This window comes from Puma concolor, chromosome C1 (assembly GCF_028749965.1).
Source record: "Puma concolor isolate L17-30 chromosome C1, mPumCon1.1.hap2, whole genome shotgun sequence".
Lineage (NCBI taxonomy): Eukaryota > Metazoa > Chordata > Mammalia > Carnivora > Felidae > Puma > Puma concolor.
The window spans coordinates 175959433-175975133 of record NC_141674.1 but is presented as its reverse complement, the minus strand read 5'-3'; the positions used below and the strand labels follow the sequence as shown (position 1 = coordinate 175975133).

At 35.1% G+C, this 15701-nt stretch overlaps 1 protein-coding gene and 1 long non-coding RNA gene across 2 annotated transcripts in view; one reads left to right on the top strand and one right to left on the bottom strand.

Annotated features, from left to right (window-relative positions):
- The window catches only part of LOC147578586 (uncharacterized), a 291483-nt gene that overhangs the window by 1555 nt on the left and 274227 nt on the right, over positions 1-15701 (bottom strand). The window lies entirely within an intron of this gene.
- The window catches only part of TFPI (tissue factor pathway inhibitor), a 71150-nt gene that overhangs the window by 38212 nt on the left and 17237 nt on the right, over positions 1-15701 (top strand). Inside the window, exons 4-6 of the mRNA XM_025912765.2 lie at positions 7022-7060; positions 11174-11350; positions 12208-12393. Coding sequence (XP_025768550.1) covers positions 7022-7060; positions 11174-11350; positions 12208-12393 — 402 coding nt within the window. The remainder of the gene's footprint in view (positions 1-7021; positions 7061-11173; positions 11351-12207; positions 12394-15701) is intronic.

Sequence of the window (15701 nt, the reverse complement as noted above, 5' to 3'; positions counted from 1 at the left end):
CATTTTGAATGCTTTTGTCTCTGTTTTATTCTTCTGAATTGTGAGCTATTTAAAGGATAGAAGAAGCTGAATTATGTTTATTTCCCCAGTTTGTAGCCCCAAATTTCCCCATAGTGTGTTCTTAGCTCGTTGAATGAAACTGTAGTACTATAGAGACGGTATCTTTAGTTAGTAACACTAGGTGCCTTGCTTTTTCGCAAAACAGGCAGCTGTGCATTTTCACTTTGATAATGTTTTCCAGAATAGCTTTTACAAAACAGCCTTGGCATCATGATGCTCTTGCCTGTGGGAAAATGTCAGTGTGGTGAAAAGAGAGAACTTTTCTCCTCTGTGACTCTGTGGGGTGCTTTGTTGTATGTTCCAGAGCTGACAGAAAAGGATTGATGCGAATGTATTTCCTTGACCTCAGAGCACTTATTTCCTTCTTTCTTCTCCATAGATGTGCTGGAAATGTTACTAACACAGATTAAGCAGTTCAGTGATCCTCTGTAGTGCCTTTGGTTTTTGTGATTGCCGGGTCATTTTCCATTCATTATACCTCTTTCTCTTCCATACTGGGCCAAGTATCCTTCTGTGTTGAGTTGAATATCACTCAGGTTCAGCACCTTGGCTCAGAGGCCTGGTTGCTTCATTCTTTGTAATTCTCACTTTTTCATTTAGCAGCCAACACATTTTCATCACCTGGCCTCTTTCCTGAAATACACACTTGTTTCTTTTTTACAATTCACAAATCGTTTATTTCACCATTGTGCAAAAGTTACCCTTTTCTTTAGGAATTAATCAAACATAATCATTTGGTTCTTCACTGACTGTCTTGCTTATAATATCTTCTAAAACATTATTATCTGTTCATATACCTAATGTATAAATACGAGTCTCTTGCTTCCATATCCTTATTATATCTTCAAAAGCCACTTATGTTTTATTGTTTGAATATCTGAGCGTTTTATATAGAAAGCTACTGTTAAGGATATAGCTAGCATATAGAAAAAGCATTGCTAGACTTTTAAAAAATCATCAAAGGAGCAATTCCATCTTCAGCTATGATGGAGTAGCTGGAACTGAATTTTCTCTCATAATACAAATGACTAGAAAAGTGGACAAAATATATGAAGCAACTGTTTGCAGACATTGATCAAAAGGCAGTGCAGGGGTGTCTGGTTGGCTCAGTCAGTTGAGTGTCTGACTTCAGCTCAGGTCATGATCTCATGGTTCATGGGTTCGAGCCCCATGTCAGGCTCTGTGATGACAGCTCAGAGGAGCCTGAAGCCTGCTTCAGATTCTGTGTCTCCTCTCTTTCTGCCCCTTCCCAGCTCATGCTCTGTCTTTCCCTCAAAAATAAATAAACATTACAAAAATTAAAACAAAAAAGGCAGTGCAGGATTGCGATCTTTGAGAGAAGGGACACGTGAGGTGAGGCTTGCCTTCTCTCAGCTTTCTGCATGAACACGCTTCCAAACCACAGTCACTGGAGGGGAGCCCAAACACAGCATGGTGGTTTCCCTGGTAGAGATTATGGAATTGGAGATTGGGGATTGAGGTGACTGGGCTCTGAGGCATAATATGTTGGAGACAATGGACATATGTGGAGGAAAAGGTAAAAAGTCTGGATAAGGGTCTCTTTGAATTTGTCACTGAATAACAAAACTGCATGCATTTGATGAAATTCCTTAAGTTTGAGAAAATAATTATAGTGATTTGTAAGTGGGACAACTCCCAGAGTTCTCATATAACGGAGAGAAAATCCAAATATATTGATGAAAAATTATAAGAACTTGCAGAAGATTTTAGTTATCTCACTGGATGAAAGGACAGTGTAAATATCTATATACACATACTGGCAATGAACAAATAGAAAATTAGACAAAATTTTTAAAAGGACAATTCCATTTAAAATAATGGAACATGAAATTCTTAGGGGTGGATATAAATTCAAAAGTGCACAACATGTACAATGAGATCTATAAAACATTGTTAAAAAGTCATTGGCAAATAAAGAAGACTTTAATAAACAGAGATAGAAAACCTATTAAGAGATTGAAAGACTCGTTGTTAGGATATAAATTCTCCCCAAATGGATCTGGAAATTCTATCCTATTCCAATCAAATTCCAGCACATTTTTCTTTGTACATTAACTAGTCAACTCTAAAATTGATATGCAATAGAAAAGACCTAAAATGGCAAAACAATTCTGAATAAAAGAGCAAGTTTGGAGAATTTTATCTGATTTCAAGAGTTATAGTACAGCCGCAAAAATTGAGGAGGAGGATGTGAGTATAAGGACAGAAATCAGTGGAACAGAATAAATAGTCTAGAAACAGTACACAACCATGGTTACTTGATTTTCTATGAAGATGGACATATTATTTTTATAAATAGAATAACAGTTTAATAAAGAAAAAGTAATAAACATGATAAAAGCTCTGCTTCGTTTCAACCTGAATGTTACTTGTTACTCTCTGAAACTCTGTTTCTTCCTGTGCACATTGAGGATGTGATAATCACATAGACAAATCATTAATGTTACTTACACAAATATTTGTATTACTTGTCCAAGGGAAAGATCCTTTCAAGTAAATAATGTGACTGTAGGCTTGAAAGCGCTTGGAAACATTAGAAAATAACGACATCAACATGTTGTCATTTTATCCTGCCGTGTCTGCTCATGTCTCTGCCTACTAAATTATATATTTTTTCTCATTATGCTCATAAGTAGTTTCAATTTTTACTCATGTGTAAAACATGCTGCTTAGTTGACATGATAAGGTATGAATATTATAGAAGCAGCCAGTGAAATCTCTCAAAAGTGGTCCTCTTTATGCAGAGAACCTAATTATTTTACAATTAACTAAGACAATGTGACCATTTTAAGAAATTGTTGGTTTTTGTTTAATATGTAATTACTTAAGCATAAATTATTGACAGAATGCTATTAGATGTTTCATTATAGAAATTCATACCAATTTTTTTTTATGGGGCGCCTGGGTGGCGCAGTCGGTTAAGCGTCCGACTTCAGCCAGGTCACGATCTCGCGGTCCGTGAGTTCGGGCCCCGCATCGGGCTCTGGGCTGATGGCTCAGAGCCTGGAGCCTGTTTCCGATTCTGTGTCTCCCTCTCTCTCTGCCCCTCCCCCGTTCATGCTCTGTCTCTCCCTGTCGCAAAAATAAATAAATGTTGAAAAAAAAAATTTAAAAAAAAAAAAAAAAAAAAAAAAAAAAAAAAAAGAAATTCATACCAATTTTTAAGTGTTTTTCCTAGGGAAAGGGAAGATGGTATAAGTATGCAGCACGTAAAACATATGACATACATTGTATAGCACGGCTTGAAAGGTGAAATTCTGTATTATGAGGGAAGACCAATGAGAACTATAGCTTGTGAACTACCATGCCTGAGAACAGGGCAAGCCAAACATTTCAGGAACTATGAATGTGTTTAGTTGGATATGTATGCACAGCTCTCCTTGTGCATGTAAAGTTGCTTTGTTGGCTGTTTTCAAATATGTATACTTTTGTTTGGTGTGTTTACCTATGTAATAATAGAGGCACGGAAACGAAGTTAATAGGTTTTAAAAAATAAAAAGTTTGCAAAATGGCTTTAGACGCATGGCTTTCAAGATGTTTTGTCTTTTGGGTTAGTTGCTTTTTTTCCCACAACATTATCTTTGATTGCTATTTTTGGGAAAATAGGCACATTGTAGTGTCGGAAATTAAAGAAGTAGATGAAAGACATCAAATTCTCATTAACTTTATAACCAGTCAGCCTCTACAGCAAAGTTAAAATAGGTATATTTAATTTCATAGAACTTCATCAATTCCTCAAACAGGGTTAAAGGCTCTAGAGAGTATGCTGTCTATATTAATTACTATTTTATTGGTTGGGCTAGTAGTGACTTTTCATGGGGCTTTTCATGGGGATTTTCTCCATAAGGAATTAAAGAGCACGTAAATACTTTTTCCATTCTCCTTATTTTTAACTTTGTCATTTCATGTTTTATTTGTTCAGAATTGTGAAGACCTATTTACTGCCGAGAGTCTTCTGTCCATATAGTCATTTTCCTACCTGCTTAGAATATTTTGCAGGCTGATTTCAACAAATAAGAAACATTAAAAATTAGTCGTAAGCTCTTACTCTCTGCTCTCCTACACAAGAGAAAAAAGATGAAAAAAGAATAGATTAAGTTACAGTTCCTAAAATGTGTCCTATAATTATGAACTAAATTACTGGATATTAATTACATTTTAATATTTGTAATAAAATATTTAAAATGTGAATTCATATATATTGGGGTTAAAGGAATTACTAAAATGGGAATTAGTAAAATATACTCTCATTACTCCTTAATATATCATTAGTAAATGTTATGGGGTTTTTTTTAATGTTTTTATTTATTTTGAGACAGAGAGAGACCATGAGCAAGGGAGGGGCAGAGAAAGAGGGAGACACAGAATCCGAAGTAGGCTCCAGGCTCCGAGCTGTCAGCACAGAGCCCGATGTGGGGCCCGAACTCACAGACCGTGAGATCATGACCTGAGCTGAAGTCGGACGCTTAACCGACTGAGCCACCCAGGTGCCCCTATGTTATGGTTTTTTTTAAGTTTATTTATTTATTTTGAGAGAGAGAGCACGCATATGTGCACCACCGGGGTAAGGGGAGAGACAGAATCCCAAGCAGTCTCTGAGCTGTCAGCACAGAGTTCGATGCAGGCTCAATCTCATGAACTGTTAGATCATGACCTGAGCCAAAGTCAAGAGATGCTTAACTGACTAAGCCCCCCACGTGTCCCAGTAAATGTTATGTTCTAAATAAATCTAGGAAAATACAACAATTTGGATAATTTACTGTAAAACTTATCTATTTTTCAGACTGTAATTGGCATAATTATCAATTAAATAGGGTGTTCATGGTTCTTATTTCCAGAATCCTAAAAGATAATCATTGGTAATATAAAAACATTTAAATTCTAGTGTGTTGAATCACATAGTTGAGTTAATTCACATGTATATCAGCTAAATTAATCAAACTTGGAATGGAATCAGAAAACAAACAAACAAGTTATCTCTTTTAAAACTGCTTGAACGTTGAAATTAGGCATTTCTATGTTCCCATCCAATGGCTGTTGTAGGCAAAACAGTATAAACTATTTAGCAGTCTAGTCTGATATAATGTTTATCTGTATATATTCTTTTGCTCTCATAAATTAAAACTGTAACAAATTAGTTGTATATAAAAATATTTTAGTATAAGCCTATTATAACAATTCACTATCTAATTAAAGCACATTAAATGAGAGGTTTTTATTTACAACGAAAAAGACTCCTGAGGTTTCCTTAATATTAAAAATACAATTAGAAATATATCTTTTTTAAAAGACTATTGAATGAAACATAGTTTTCAAAATTCAAAAAAGAGACTTCATTACCTTCTCTTTCAAAGATGTTTTATTCTCCAAAAAATAACCCAAATGCTGATTTGGGTCTGAAAGAGGTATATAAGCCAACTTATTCTCTCTCTCTTTCTTTCTCTCTCAGTCTCCCCCTTTGCCTGTCTCTCTGGCCATACAACTAATTATAAGCTGCCTTGACCAAAACTTTTCTGTGTAAACCAAATGATTGTACAACAAGCATCACTCAGCTTTACTTTTACATGAGTAAATTAAAACCACATATTAATCAATTTTATTTTTGAGACAGAGAGAGACAGAGCATGAATGGGGGGAGGGCAGAGAGAGAGGGAGACACAGAATCGGAAGCAGGCTCCGGGCTCTGAGCCATCAGCCCAGAGCCCGACGCGGGTTCGAACTCACGGACCGCGAGATCGTCACCTGAGTTGACGTCAGACGCTTAACCGACTGAGCCACCCAGGCACCCCCTATCGTTAATTTTTAAAGTTTATTTATTTGAGAGAGAGAGAGAGAGAGAGAGAGAGAGAGAGAGAGATCTCAGGAGCCTGAAGTAGGGCTCCACGCCCTGCAACTAGAGTTGGGGCTTGAACTCAGGAACCACTGTGAGATCATAACCTGAGCTGAAACCAAGAGTGGGAAGCTAAACTGACTAAGCCACCCAGGCACCCCTCATTACCTGTCATTTAAATTAGAACTTAGAATCCATACTTTGATATCGTGGGTCAAAGACAAGTGGCATCCTAGTTCTTGAGTGGAGTCATTCCATTGATTCTTTGATGTTAAACCAAAAAATATGTCACAGATACTTTTTGTTTTATTTCTCTTCTGTACTTGGAAATAATAATACAACTTGTAATTGGGTTGAAATAATTATTCAGGGAAAGGAATCAGGAAAAAAGATAATTCTGGTTTTTTCCACCCCTACTATCAATTCTCTATAGAAATTGCTGTTTTTATATGCAAAGTAGGCTACTTGAATTACTTCCATATTTCACATTATCTTAATGACTTTTTTAAAATATAACTTATTGCCAAGTTAGCTAATACATACAGTGTATACAGTGTGTTCTTGGTTTCAGGGGTAGATTCTATCTCAATTACTTTTTTTTTTAAGTTTATTTATTTCTTTTGAGAGACAGAGACAGTGCATTGCGGGGGGGGGGGGGGGGGCAGAGAGAGGGAGAGAGAGAATTCCAAGCAGGCTTCTCACTGTTAGTGCAGAGGCCGATGTGGGTCTTGAACTCACGAACCGTGAGATCATGACCTGAGCCGAAATCAAGAGTCAGATGCTGAACTGACTGAGCCACACAGGCACCCCATATCTTAATCACTTTTAATCACAGATCTTTTGAATAGCAAATGAAGTTCACCATGAATTCTTGCTTTTGTCAATGTGTTAGAAACTTTCAACATCATTTTTGAGACAGTACTATGTTACAATGTAGATGGCTTCATATTTATAAAAATTAAAATTAATCTTTAGATAAGAAATTTATTTATTGACATAGGAAAGAATAATTTTAATGGTAATAAACACATCATTCTAATTTTTTTTACATTGAAATGTATATGTAATTTATTTATAATTTGTGGTAATTGATACATGTTTTTCTCACAGATTATGTAAAGACCAGGACAGAGACCACATTAGAAAAAGGTAAACATTCATTTGTATGCTAACTAGAATGTGTGTAAGGCACTTAGAAATTCAATTTTTAGTTTTCTTTGATACGGAGTTCATCATAACCCCATGCCATCTTTGAAATGGTGTTTTCAGTAGATATAATGAAAAATTAGAAACAAATACATGCTATTTGGTAGGGAAGCCTTCAGATGCTATATTTACACCCATTTTAATAAAGCATGATATTTAGTATTAGATCAGTCACATTCCAGAGTCATGCACATGCTATTTCAACATCTCCGGAACAGTACTTTAGATGCCTCTAATCTTTAGTTCTCAGAGCTCTAATCCCTTGATATCTCAGCATTGTGTAGCTTTGGCAAGCTTTATCCAGTATTCCCCTGAATGAATATATGCCTTTGAGTTGTCAACAGTCTGTATGCAGAAGTAAATGGAAATATTTAACAATAAGTGCTCTTGTCAATGTTATTTAGTGTGTGTGCATACTTTTTATTTTGTGATTTAAATTATTTTATTTATTGATTTTACCTAAAAATAATTATTTTCTGATGAATATATTATGTTAGCACTTGAAAAAATGTACCAATATATTAAGAAAGATATTCTCCTTTTAGGAAAGTCTAGGAACTTACTTGGTCCAATTACCATTTATATCATTTGCATTTGAATGACATAACAGTAAACAATGAGATCAAATTATTTAACTCAGACATGAAAAAGCTACAAAATTCAGTGTATTTTAATTTTACTTACTTTGATTTAACTGTGTGAGGGAGTTGAAAGATTTGTGAGTGATAACCTTAAGACATTAGACTTTGAATCAAAATTTGTAAAATAAATTCAGTGGCAAAGTTTGTACAAATACCATTGGTGGATATATTTATTTACAAATTTTAAATTAGCTTTCTTAAAATGCCGAGTTAATCTTTACAAAAATGTTCAATGCTTCAATTAAAAGAAAGGAAATACCAACATTTAAATGTTAGAATGTTTTTATAAAAATGTGAAATTAGGAAAAAATTACATGCAGATAAAATTTAACATATAATTATGGTATTTATTGTACATTTAATAATTTAGAATCCATTTTTTTTACTAATTCATGTTAATATTTTTCCAAAAATGCAGTATCTTATTGTTAGCAAAGTTAATTGGCTCCAAAGAGTAAAAATATTGACACTGTATGAAATACAATCTTATAAACTGTAAAGCACAGTATACATTATTAGATGTGAGGGAAAAGAACATGGGATACACAGGCGCTTACCTAAGAACCACAGGAATCACTTCCCCTAATTGAATCCCTTTTTCCCTTTCCTTTCCTCTATAAAATGAGCATATTCAGAGAAACAATTCTTTTACCTTTAACAAGTTGTGAATCTACATTTTTTTCTGAGTTTTGTCAGATTGGAATTAACTCAAGAAAAAAATATATATATCATTTCCTTAGATACAAGGCAAAAATGTTCATCCTGTGTAGGTTTATGGAGTTCTTAATCATCCTAGAATAGTGGTTATATTCAAGAGCAAAATAAGGGCTCCTCAATTTTGATTATAACCTACTCCAGTTCAACTGCATTGCTTTGCTCAGTGAGATCACCAAGCCTCCAGAATCCCCAATCTGTAGAGTTCAACTTCAGCGTTTGTAGGAGATATGACAATAAGTAGGAGACCCAGGGACGAGAGATATGCTGTGTCAAAGGAAGAGCAAAGATCAAGGAGCAACTTCAATGAATACATTTGTCAAGAGTCAGGGAGGTAGGTGGCAAAGTTGCTTGGCTTAAAAGGTTGTTAGAGAGCAGTGAGGTAGGTAGGTAGGTAATTAGTTTCCTAGTTAGGAGTTCCTCTTCTCTTCGTTCTTAATTGATATAGTACATGGAAATTAGAGACTAAAGCTATCAATACTATTCACATGTGTTAAAAAATGTTCAGATGCCATAACCAATGTATAATAAAGACCTCTAAGCATATCAATTTGAAGTTAACTCTGTGATATGTTTTCTAGCATCAATATTGGAACAGTTATAAAGGCAACCATTTTGAAATGGTCTGGTTTAAAACAATTGTCAAGTATGCAGCCTCAAACAAAAGTTAACAGTGAAAATTAATGTGGTTTGTGGAGGTTGGTCTATAGCTTGAGGTCTGTATTTTGTGTTTCAACCAAGCATCAGTTTAGGCCAAGGATTGTGTATATAGATTTAATACGAATATTACTTTATCTGAGGAATATAGTGCATGAGTTTCTTGATTTGTAGCCTTATTTTAAACTGTAGACCCAAGGAGAATTATTTTGCAAATGTGCAATTTCAACTCTGGCTAAAATAAATTCATATCCTACAATGGGTCCCCATAAATAACAACTTGTAGTTGCAGAATTTTTTTTTTTTAATTTTTTTTTTTCAACGTTTATTTATTTTTGGGACAGAGAGAGACAGAGCATGAACGGGGGAGGGGCAGAGAGAGAGGGAGACACAGAATCGGAAACAGGCTCCAGGCTCTGAGCCATCAGCCCAGAGCCTGACGCGGGGCTCGAACTCACGGACCGCGAGATCGTGACCTGGCTGAAGTCGGACGCTTAACCGACTGCGCCACCCAGGCGCCCCTGGAATTTCTTAATTATAGTTCTCAGCATAGTTTCTTATTGTTTTCTATTTTTATATGCAATATATTTTACCTCCTCCTTTTTGTTAAACATAGAATTCTTATATTCTCCGTCAAGATGATTTCAAATTTCATAAGAAGTACACGCTAAGGTCAAAATGTATCAAAATAATATTTGAATGTATTTTTTGCTCTTTCTCTTATAGAAAAGCATTACAAAAATTTAGAATTGTTTTTTTTCCCTTGTGCCATAAACTTAACCACAAATTGTTACTATGGGAATAATAGTAACATTCACCTTGAGAAACAAGAGGCAATAAAGAACAAACAAAATAACCTTCAAATTGGTACTTTGAGAAGTAATAGAAAGTATATATTTTATACTATATTAAATAGAATGTTTTATTTAATAAAACAGTGCTCTCATGGGAAATTGTTTTTTTTTTTTTCTGAAGATCTGCAACTGTTGCAGAAATCTTTAACATTATTAAATATATGCTCTTTTCATAGTAAAACACTCCTGAGTATTGCTTCCCTGAGACAGAAGAACAAGTTGCTTTAAGATGTAAAAGGATATACTACAGTTCATTTTGCCACTCTGGTAATATAGGTGCAGGGGAAAAATGAAGAAATTGGAGCTTTGCCCTAAAAAATTCAAGCCCCATATATCTTGCGGTCATAATTTTGAAAATAAATTTAATTCTCTTCTTTACAGAGTACGCATGTAGACAAGGTTTGTAATGTAGATCACAGTGGCGCAACTTTGTGGCAGCTGTGTTTAGTCTGGTTTGGAGTACTATCAAAGAATGGGTATTAGGTTTTTTTCAAATGCCTCTCCAATCCCTGAACATGTATTTCCTTTCTGATTCTATACTGTTGGAGTCACTCCAATGCCTGGAAGAAGAAAAATAAGAGACACAGTGGTAGATGTCACACCTAATACAGATTCCAGGATAAGTATTCAGGAACTTCTAAGAATAGCTCTGAAAGCTTCCATACGCCTCAAAGCTTCTGCTCCAATATTTTAAAAATTGAAACCATTGTAATAATGCAAGACATTACACTTCTTTCCCAAATGAGAGCCTACCCCTGAAAAATATGAAATATTCCTAGATCTTTCCTAAATGTCAATGCACGTAAGCCTAATAAACATAATTAGACCAAAATTTTGGCATAATATTTTGTACTTCCAAACCAAGGGTAAAATAAAATACCTTTATTCTCTCCATTCATGAAATAGTTGATAGTTATTGCCCTACTAATTTACTATGAGAAATTTAGAACTTGAAATTTCAATAGCAACTATATGTAACAATAGATGTATCTTCCTTATTCTAAATGTCACAGTAGATGCAGTAGATTATTTAATATTGTGCAGTTGTGGATAAAGTTCTATGTTTACCTTTTATCTTTCACTTTTCATGTTTACTCACTAAGTAACTTCCACTTTGTCAGTTATACATTTAATCAACACAAATTATTCACAAAAAAGAGTATTCTTTCTGACATTTTTATAATTTCTAGAAAAGCCAGAGTTCTGCTTTTTGGATGAAGACAGTGGAATCTGTCGAGGTTATATGACTAGGTATTTTTATAGCAATGACACAAAGCAGTGTGAACGTTTCAAGTACGGTGGGTGCCTTGGCAATCAAAACAACTTTGAATCACTTGAGGAATGCAAGAACACCTGTGAAGATGCAGGTAAGTTTATTTCCCATCTTGTTTTACTTCATTTAGAGTCATTCCTTTAAAAATAAGGCATCTTAGAAGATGTTCAGCTTTACTCAGTTTTTGTTCCAGCCATGCAAATGAAGATACATTTGCATCCACTAAATCTGCTAAAAATTAGTCACTATGTTAACTTAAAAAAAGGAGGGCACTTGGGTGGCTCAGTCAGTTGAGCATCCAACTCTTGACTTCAGCTCAGGTCGTGATCCTAGGGTCATGATCTCATGGTCATAATCTCAAGACCCACGTCAGGCTCTGCTCTGACAATGCGGAGACTGCTCAAGATTCTCTCTCTCCTCTCTCTCCCTCTCCCCTTCTCTAAAATAAAATAAATAATTTTGTAAAGCAATAGAAAGTTAAGAAATGTATAGTGGAAATTATTTCCATAGATTTTTTTTAAGTTACATTACTTAATTTTCTTTCCTGAGAATATTGTAGTACAATGTAGGCATAAGAATCAGGCTGCTGAAATCCCTTAGATTTATAACAATTTGAGAGCAAGTAGTACTTTGCAACCTACCACAGAAAATCAATCATCTTTTTTCTAACCATAACATTTATTAAAGGATTGCCTTAAACTTTAACTGTTAACTGTTTTGGCCAAGAACTACAAAGTTGCTCACAGAAATATTATTTTTTTCACTGTATATATAACTGTATATTAACTATATATGTGAGTATAGTAAATATTTACTGTTAACTAATTTAACATAGCAATGTGAAAAATTTTCAGAAGTCTACTCTTAACACAACCACTATGCTTTGCTTTACATGTACAATTATGAACTTATGACACTGCTGTGTTTTAATTGGCTGTATTTTTTTCCCAGTGAATGATAACCAGCTGGATATGATTGTGAATAATACATTACTGTCTGAGACTACGGAGAGTATATTACCACTTTATTCTACAACTAATATGTTACTGCCTGAATCTGTGAATAGTACATTACCGCTTGATTCTGTGAATAATGACTCCTTCACTCCCCAGCCTACCAACGTCCCTAGCTTTTTTGGTAAGAATCTTTTTAAAATTGCTACCAGAAAAATATTATGGTAGAAATAGAAGTGGAATGTATATTAGAACTTTGCTTTTTCAAACAATGTAGCTCTTGTTATCTAATAATAGGTGTGCTGAAATACTGAGATTCAAAATGTTTAAGTCTTTCAGTCTCATAAGGGTGACAATTTTCCTAATCTATTTTAAAGTATGCTTTGAAGTAGGCTTTTGATTATACATCACATGAAAACTTCCCTATGATATTCAACTCTATGCCAAATTATCATATAAAATAATTCTCACAATTATCAGCATCAACATCTGATGGTAAAGTGCTATAATGGCAGCGATATGTCAAAGGCAGTAAGGTGCTCTTAAATTGAGCATGGTATTGGGCAAGGCCTCAGGTGTTTGCTCACAGGACAGATTAGGAATTTGTTGAGTAAACATCCCCAAAGGTTAGGTCACTCTGAAAGGAATTTTCTTTTGGATTTCTGCAAAATTCTTTTCTGGGCTATGCCTGGGCTATTTAGGGCTATTCTGAAGATACTTTTCAGCATATTTATCAAATTTAAACAAACATTAAGGAAATATACCAACAAAACTGCAGAGCTGGAAAAAATAGTAAAATATTGGAAAACATAACCAGAAACCACAAATATCTGGGCAGTTAAAAATCATCTAGAAAGCTGAAAGTTAACAGGATAAAGATAAGGTCCTACCTAAATTTTAAAAGTCACATGTGCTCATTCAAGAATTGGAGATTTTGCTTAGAAGCAGTCCATGTGAAAGTTTTAAACGTAAAGTTGACAAGAGTTGGAAGAGTTCTGTGGCTGTTAAATTTGTAGCCTTTGGGTAAAAAGAGACAGGGGCAGGGGTTCTCCACCCCAGCCATGTATCAGAATCAGATGGTATTCAGAATCAGACAGTCTCTGAGCAGGTCTTTGCAACAAACAAACAAACGAGCAAGCACATGGCAAACAAAATGTCTGCCCAGATGGATTTAAAGCACTGCAAGTGTTAACTCTCCCTCATCTAGAAGGTGGGATATACATACCGAGTTTAGTCCCACGCTGACCTGATCACGTCTGTGGGATTTGCTTCAGCCCTGAATGCCATACCTTAGAAGTCACAAAGAGAACCGGAAACATGTTTACAGAACGACTGGGAAGTATAAGGAGATGTGAGAGCTAAAGAGGGAACATCATATAGGCTCTATCATGTGAAAGAACAATTAGGTTCTCTACATCCCTAAACCTCTGTCCTCTCCGTTTTAATCCGCTCCTCCCCACATCCTTACCCTTCCTTATCTCCCTCAAGCCAGCCTAAGGATCAGGATTAATTTGTGAAGTCTCAAGTAGATGTCTCTTTCTGTAAAGTGTTTATTTTTTAATGTGAGGTCTTAAAAAATGAATGGGTAGTTTAGGGATTAAATTCCCTAAATTGTAGGCATTCAAATTCTAATAGCACTTGAGATGTCACTAAAGGGCATATAACATTTCAGAGGGAGTTTGAAAACATAGGATATTCAAATGCCTTCAGGTCCTTAGATTAGATTCTATAATTAGAGCAATGAACTCAGTGCCAGATGAATTTGAGTCTCATTTTTAAACAATACTTTGTAATCATGGTAAGAATAAATGTCTTTCTAGTTCTGATTTTTTATCTGTAAACTTAAGTAATTTCATTGCATTGTTTGTGTTCTTGCAGCCCTGTGTCTTTCAGTGACATTTTGTTTAATCCAGTTAAGAGTCACATATTGAAAAAGCATGCTAAATCCTATGGTGTGAAAGATGTGGAAGTTTAGAATAACAAACTTAATGGGCTTAAAGATACATGTGATACAATATATCTGCTAATAAAATAAATGCATGAAATCAATTTTCAATATGTTTCAATATTTTTTGTTTGGATTACTTCACTAATTCAAATAAAGGTCTTCATTCATTTGTCATTATAGTCAATGGAGTAAGTCAGGAGATGTTTGCGCCTTAAAGTTTTATGAAATATAAAAATGATTTTTGGCAGGTACTTTACCAATATAGAAAGGAAGAGACACGCACCTGAGTGACTCAGTCAGTTAAGCGTCCAGACTCTTGATCTCAGCTCAGGTCATGATCTTGAGGTTCGTGAATTTGAGCCCTCCATCGGGCCCTGTGCTAATGGTGCAGAGTCTGCTTGGGATTCTGTCTCTCCCTCTCCCTCTCTTTCTGCCCCTCCCCTGCTTGTGCTCTCTCCCTCAAAATAAATAAACTCAGAAGAAATGTCTTAATAAAAATTTAAAAAAAAGAAAGGAAGAGATAAAATACATGTGAGAAAGTAAGTGAGTTTTCAATACTGTCTGGTAAGTGTCCTGAGTTTTTATGTAGCTGCACAATAAAAATTATACCAAATTAATGGTTATAATGATAAATTCTTAACTAAGGAAACAGTAAAAATTTACAACATGAACTTAAAAGAAAACATTAAGAGGGTTTTTATTTAACACAAGAGACGTTTAATTCTTTTATAGTAACTGCATTTAAAATTAGGGAAAATCTGCCTCCTTTCTTTTTGTCTAGAGAATTTTATTTTTTATTGTATTTGTTTGCTTCAAAATCTAAATTCCTCTAGCCAGTTTGACTGTTTTTCCTTTTTTTTTTTTTCTAGGAGTATTTATTTCTCATTCTTTTGTTTTTCTAACATTCCTAAGTCAAAACATGAAATAATGTTGCAGGAACTACTATGGGAAGTTTGATACCAAGAGTGGCTTAATGTGTAAAGGGTGACAGTGAAGCTCCACCTTAACTATTTTTAAGATCTTCATGATCCCTCGTCCACCCCATCCAAGTACAGGTCGGAATGCAGCCATCCCTCCTCAATGCGACCTGGATGATCCTTTCTCCATCTCATCCAAGTAGCGGAATGCAGGAAGGCAACTGTGCCCCCACGTTTCCTATACCTAGATTATCTCTCTCCTATTCCACCAAAGGTTTTTGCTGAGGTCTATGAAGACACTCTTCATATTCCAGCTCTAAAATAGCTACATCTACCAAAGTTTGCAATTATATTAAGATATTTTATTACAATTTAAGAAAATATGGTTCCATGTTTTTTTTTTTTCCATTTTCTTTTTAACATTTATTCATTTTTGAGAGACAGAGCATGAGTGGGGGAGGGGCAGAGAGAGAGGGAGACACAGAATCCGAAACAGGCCCCAGGCTGTGAACTGTCAGCACAGAGCCCGATGCCGGGTGCGAACTCACGGATGTGAGATCATGACACGTGAGCCGAAGTTGGCAGCTTAACTAAGCCACCCAAGCCCCGCTATGGTTCCATGTTTAT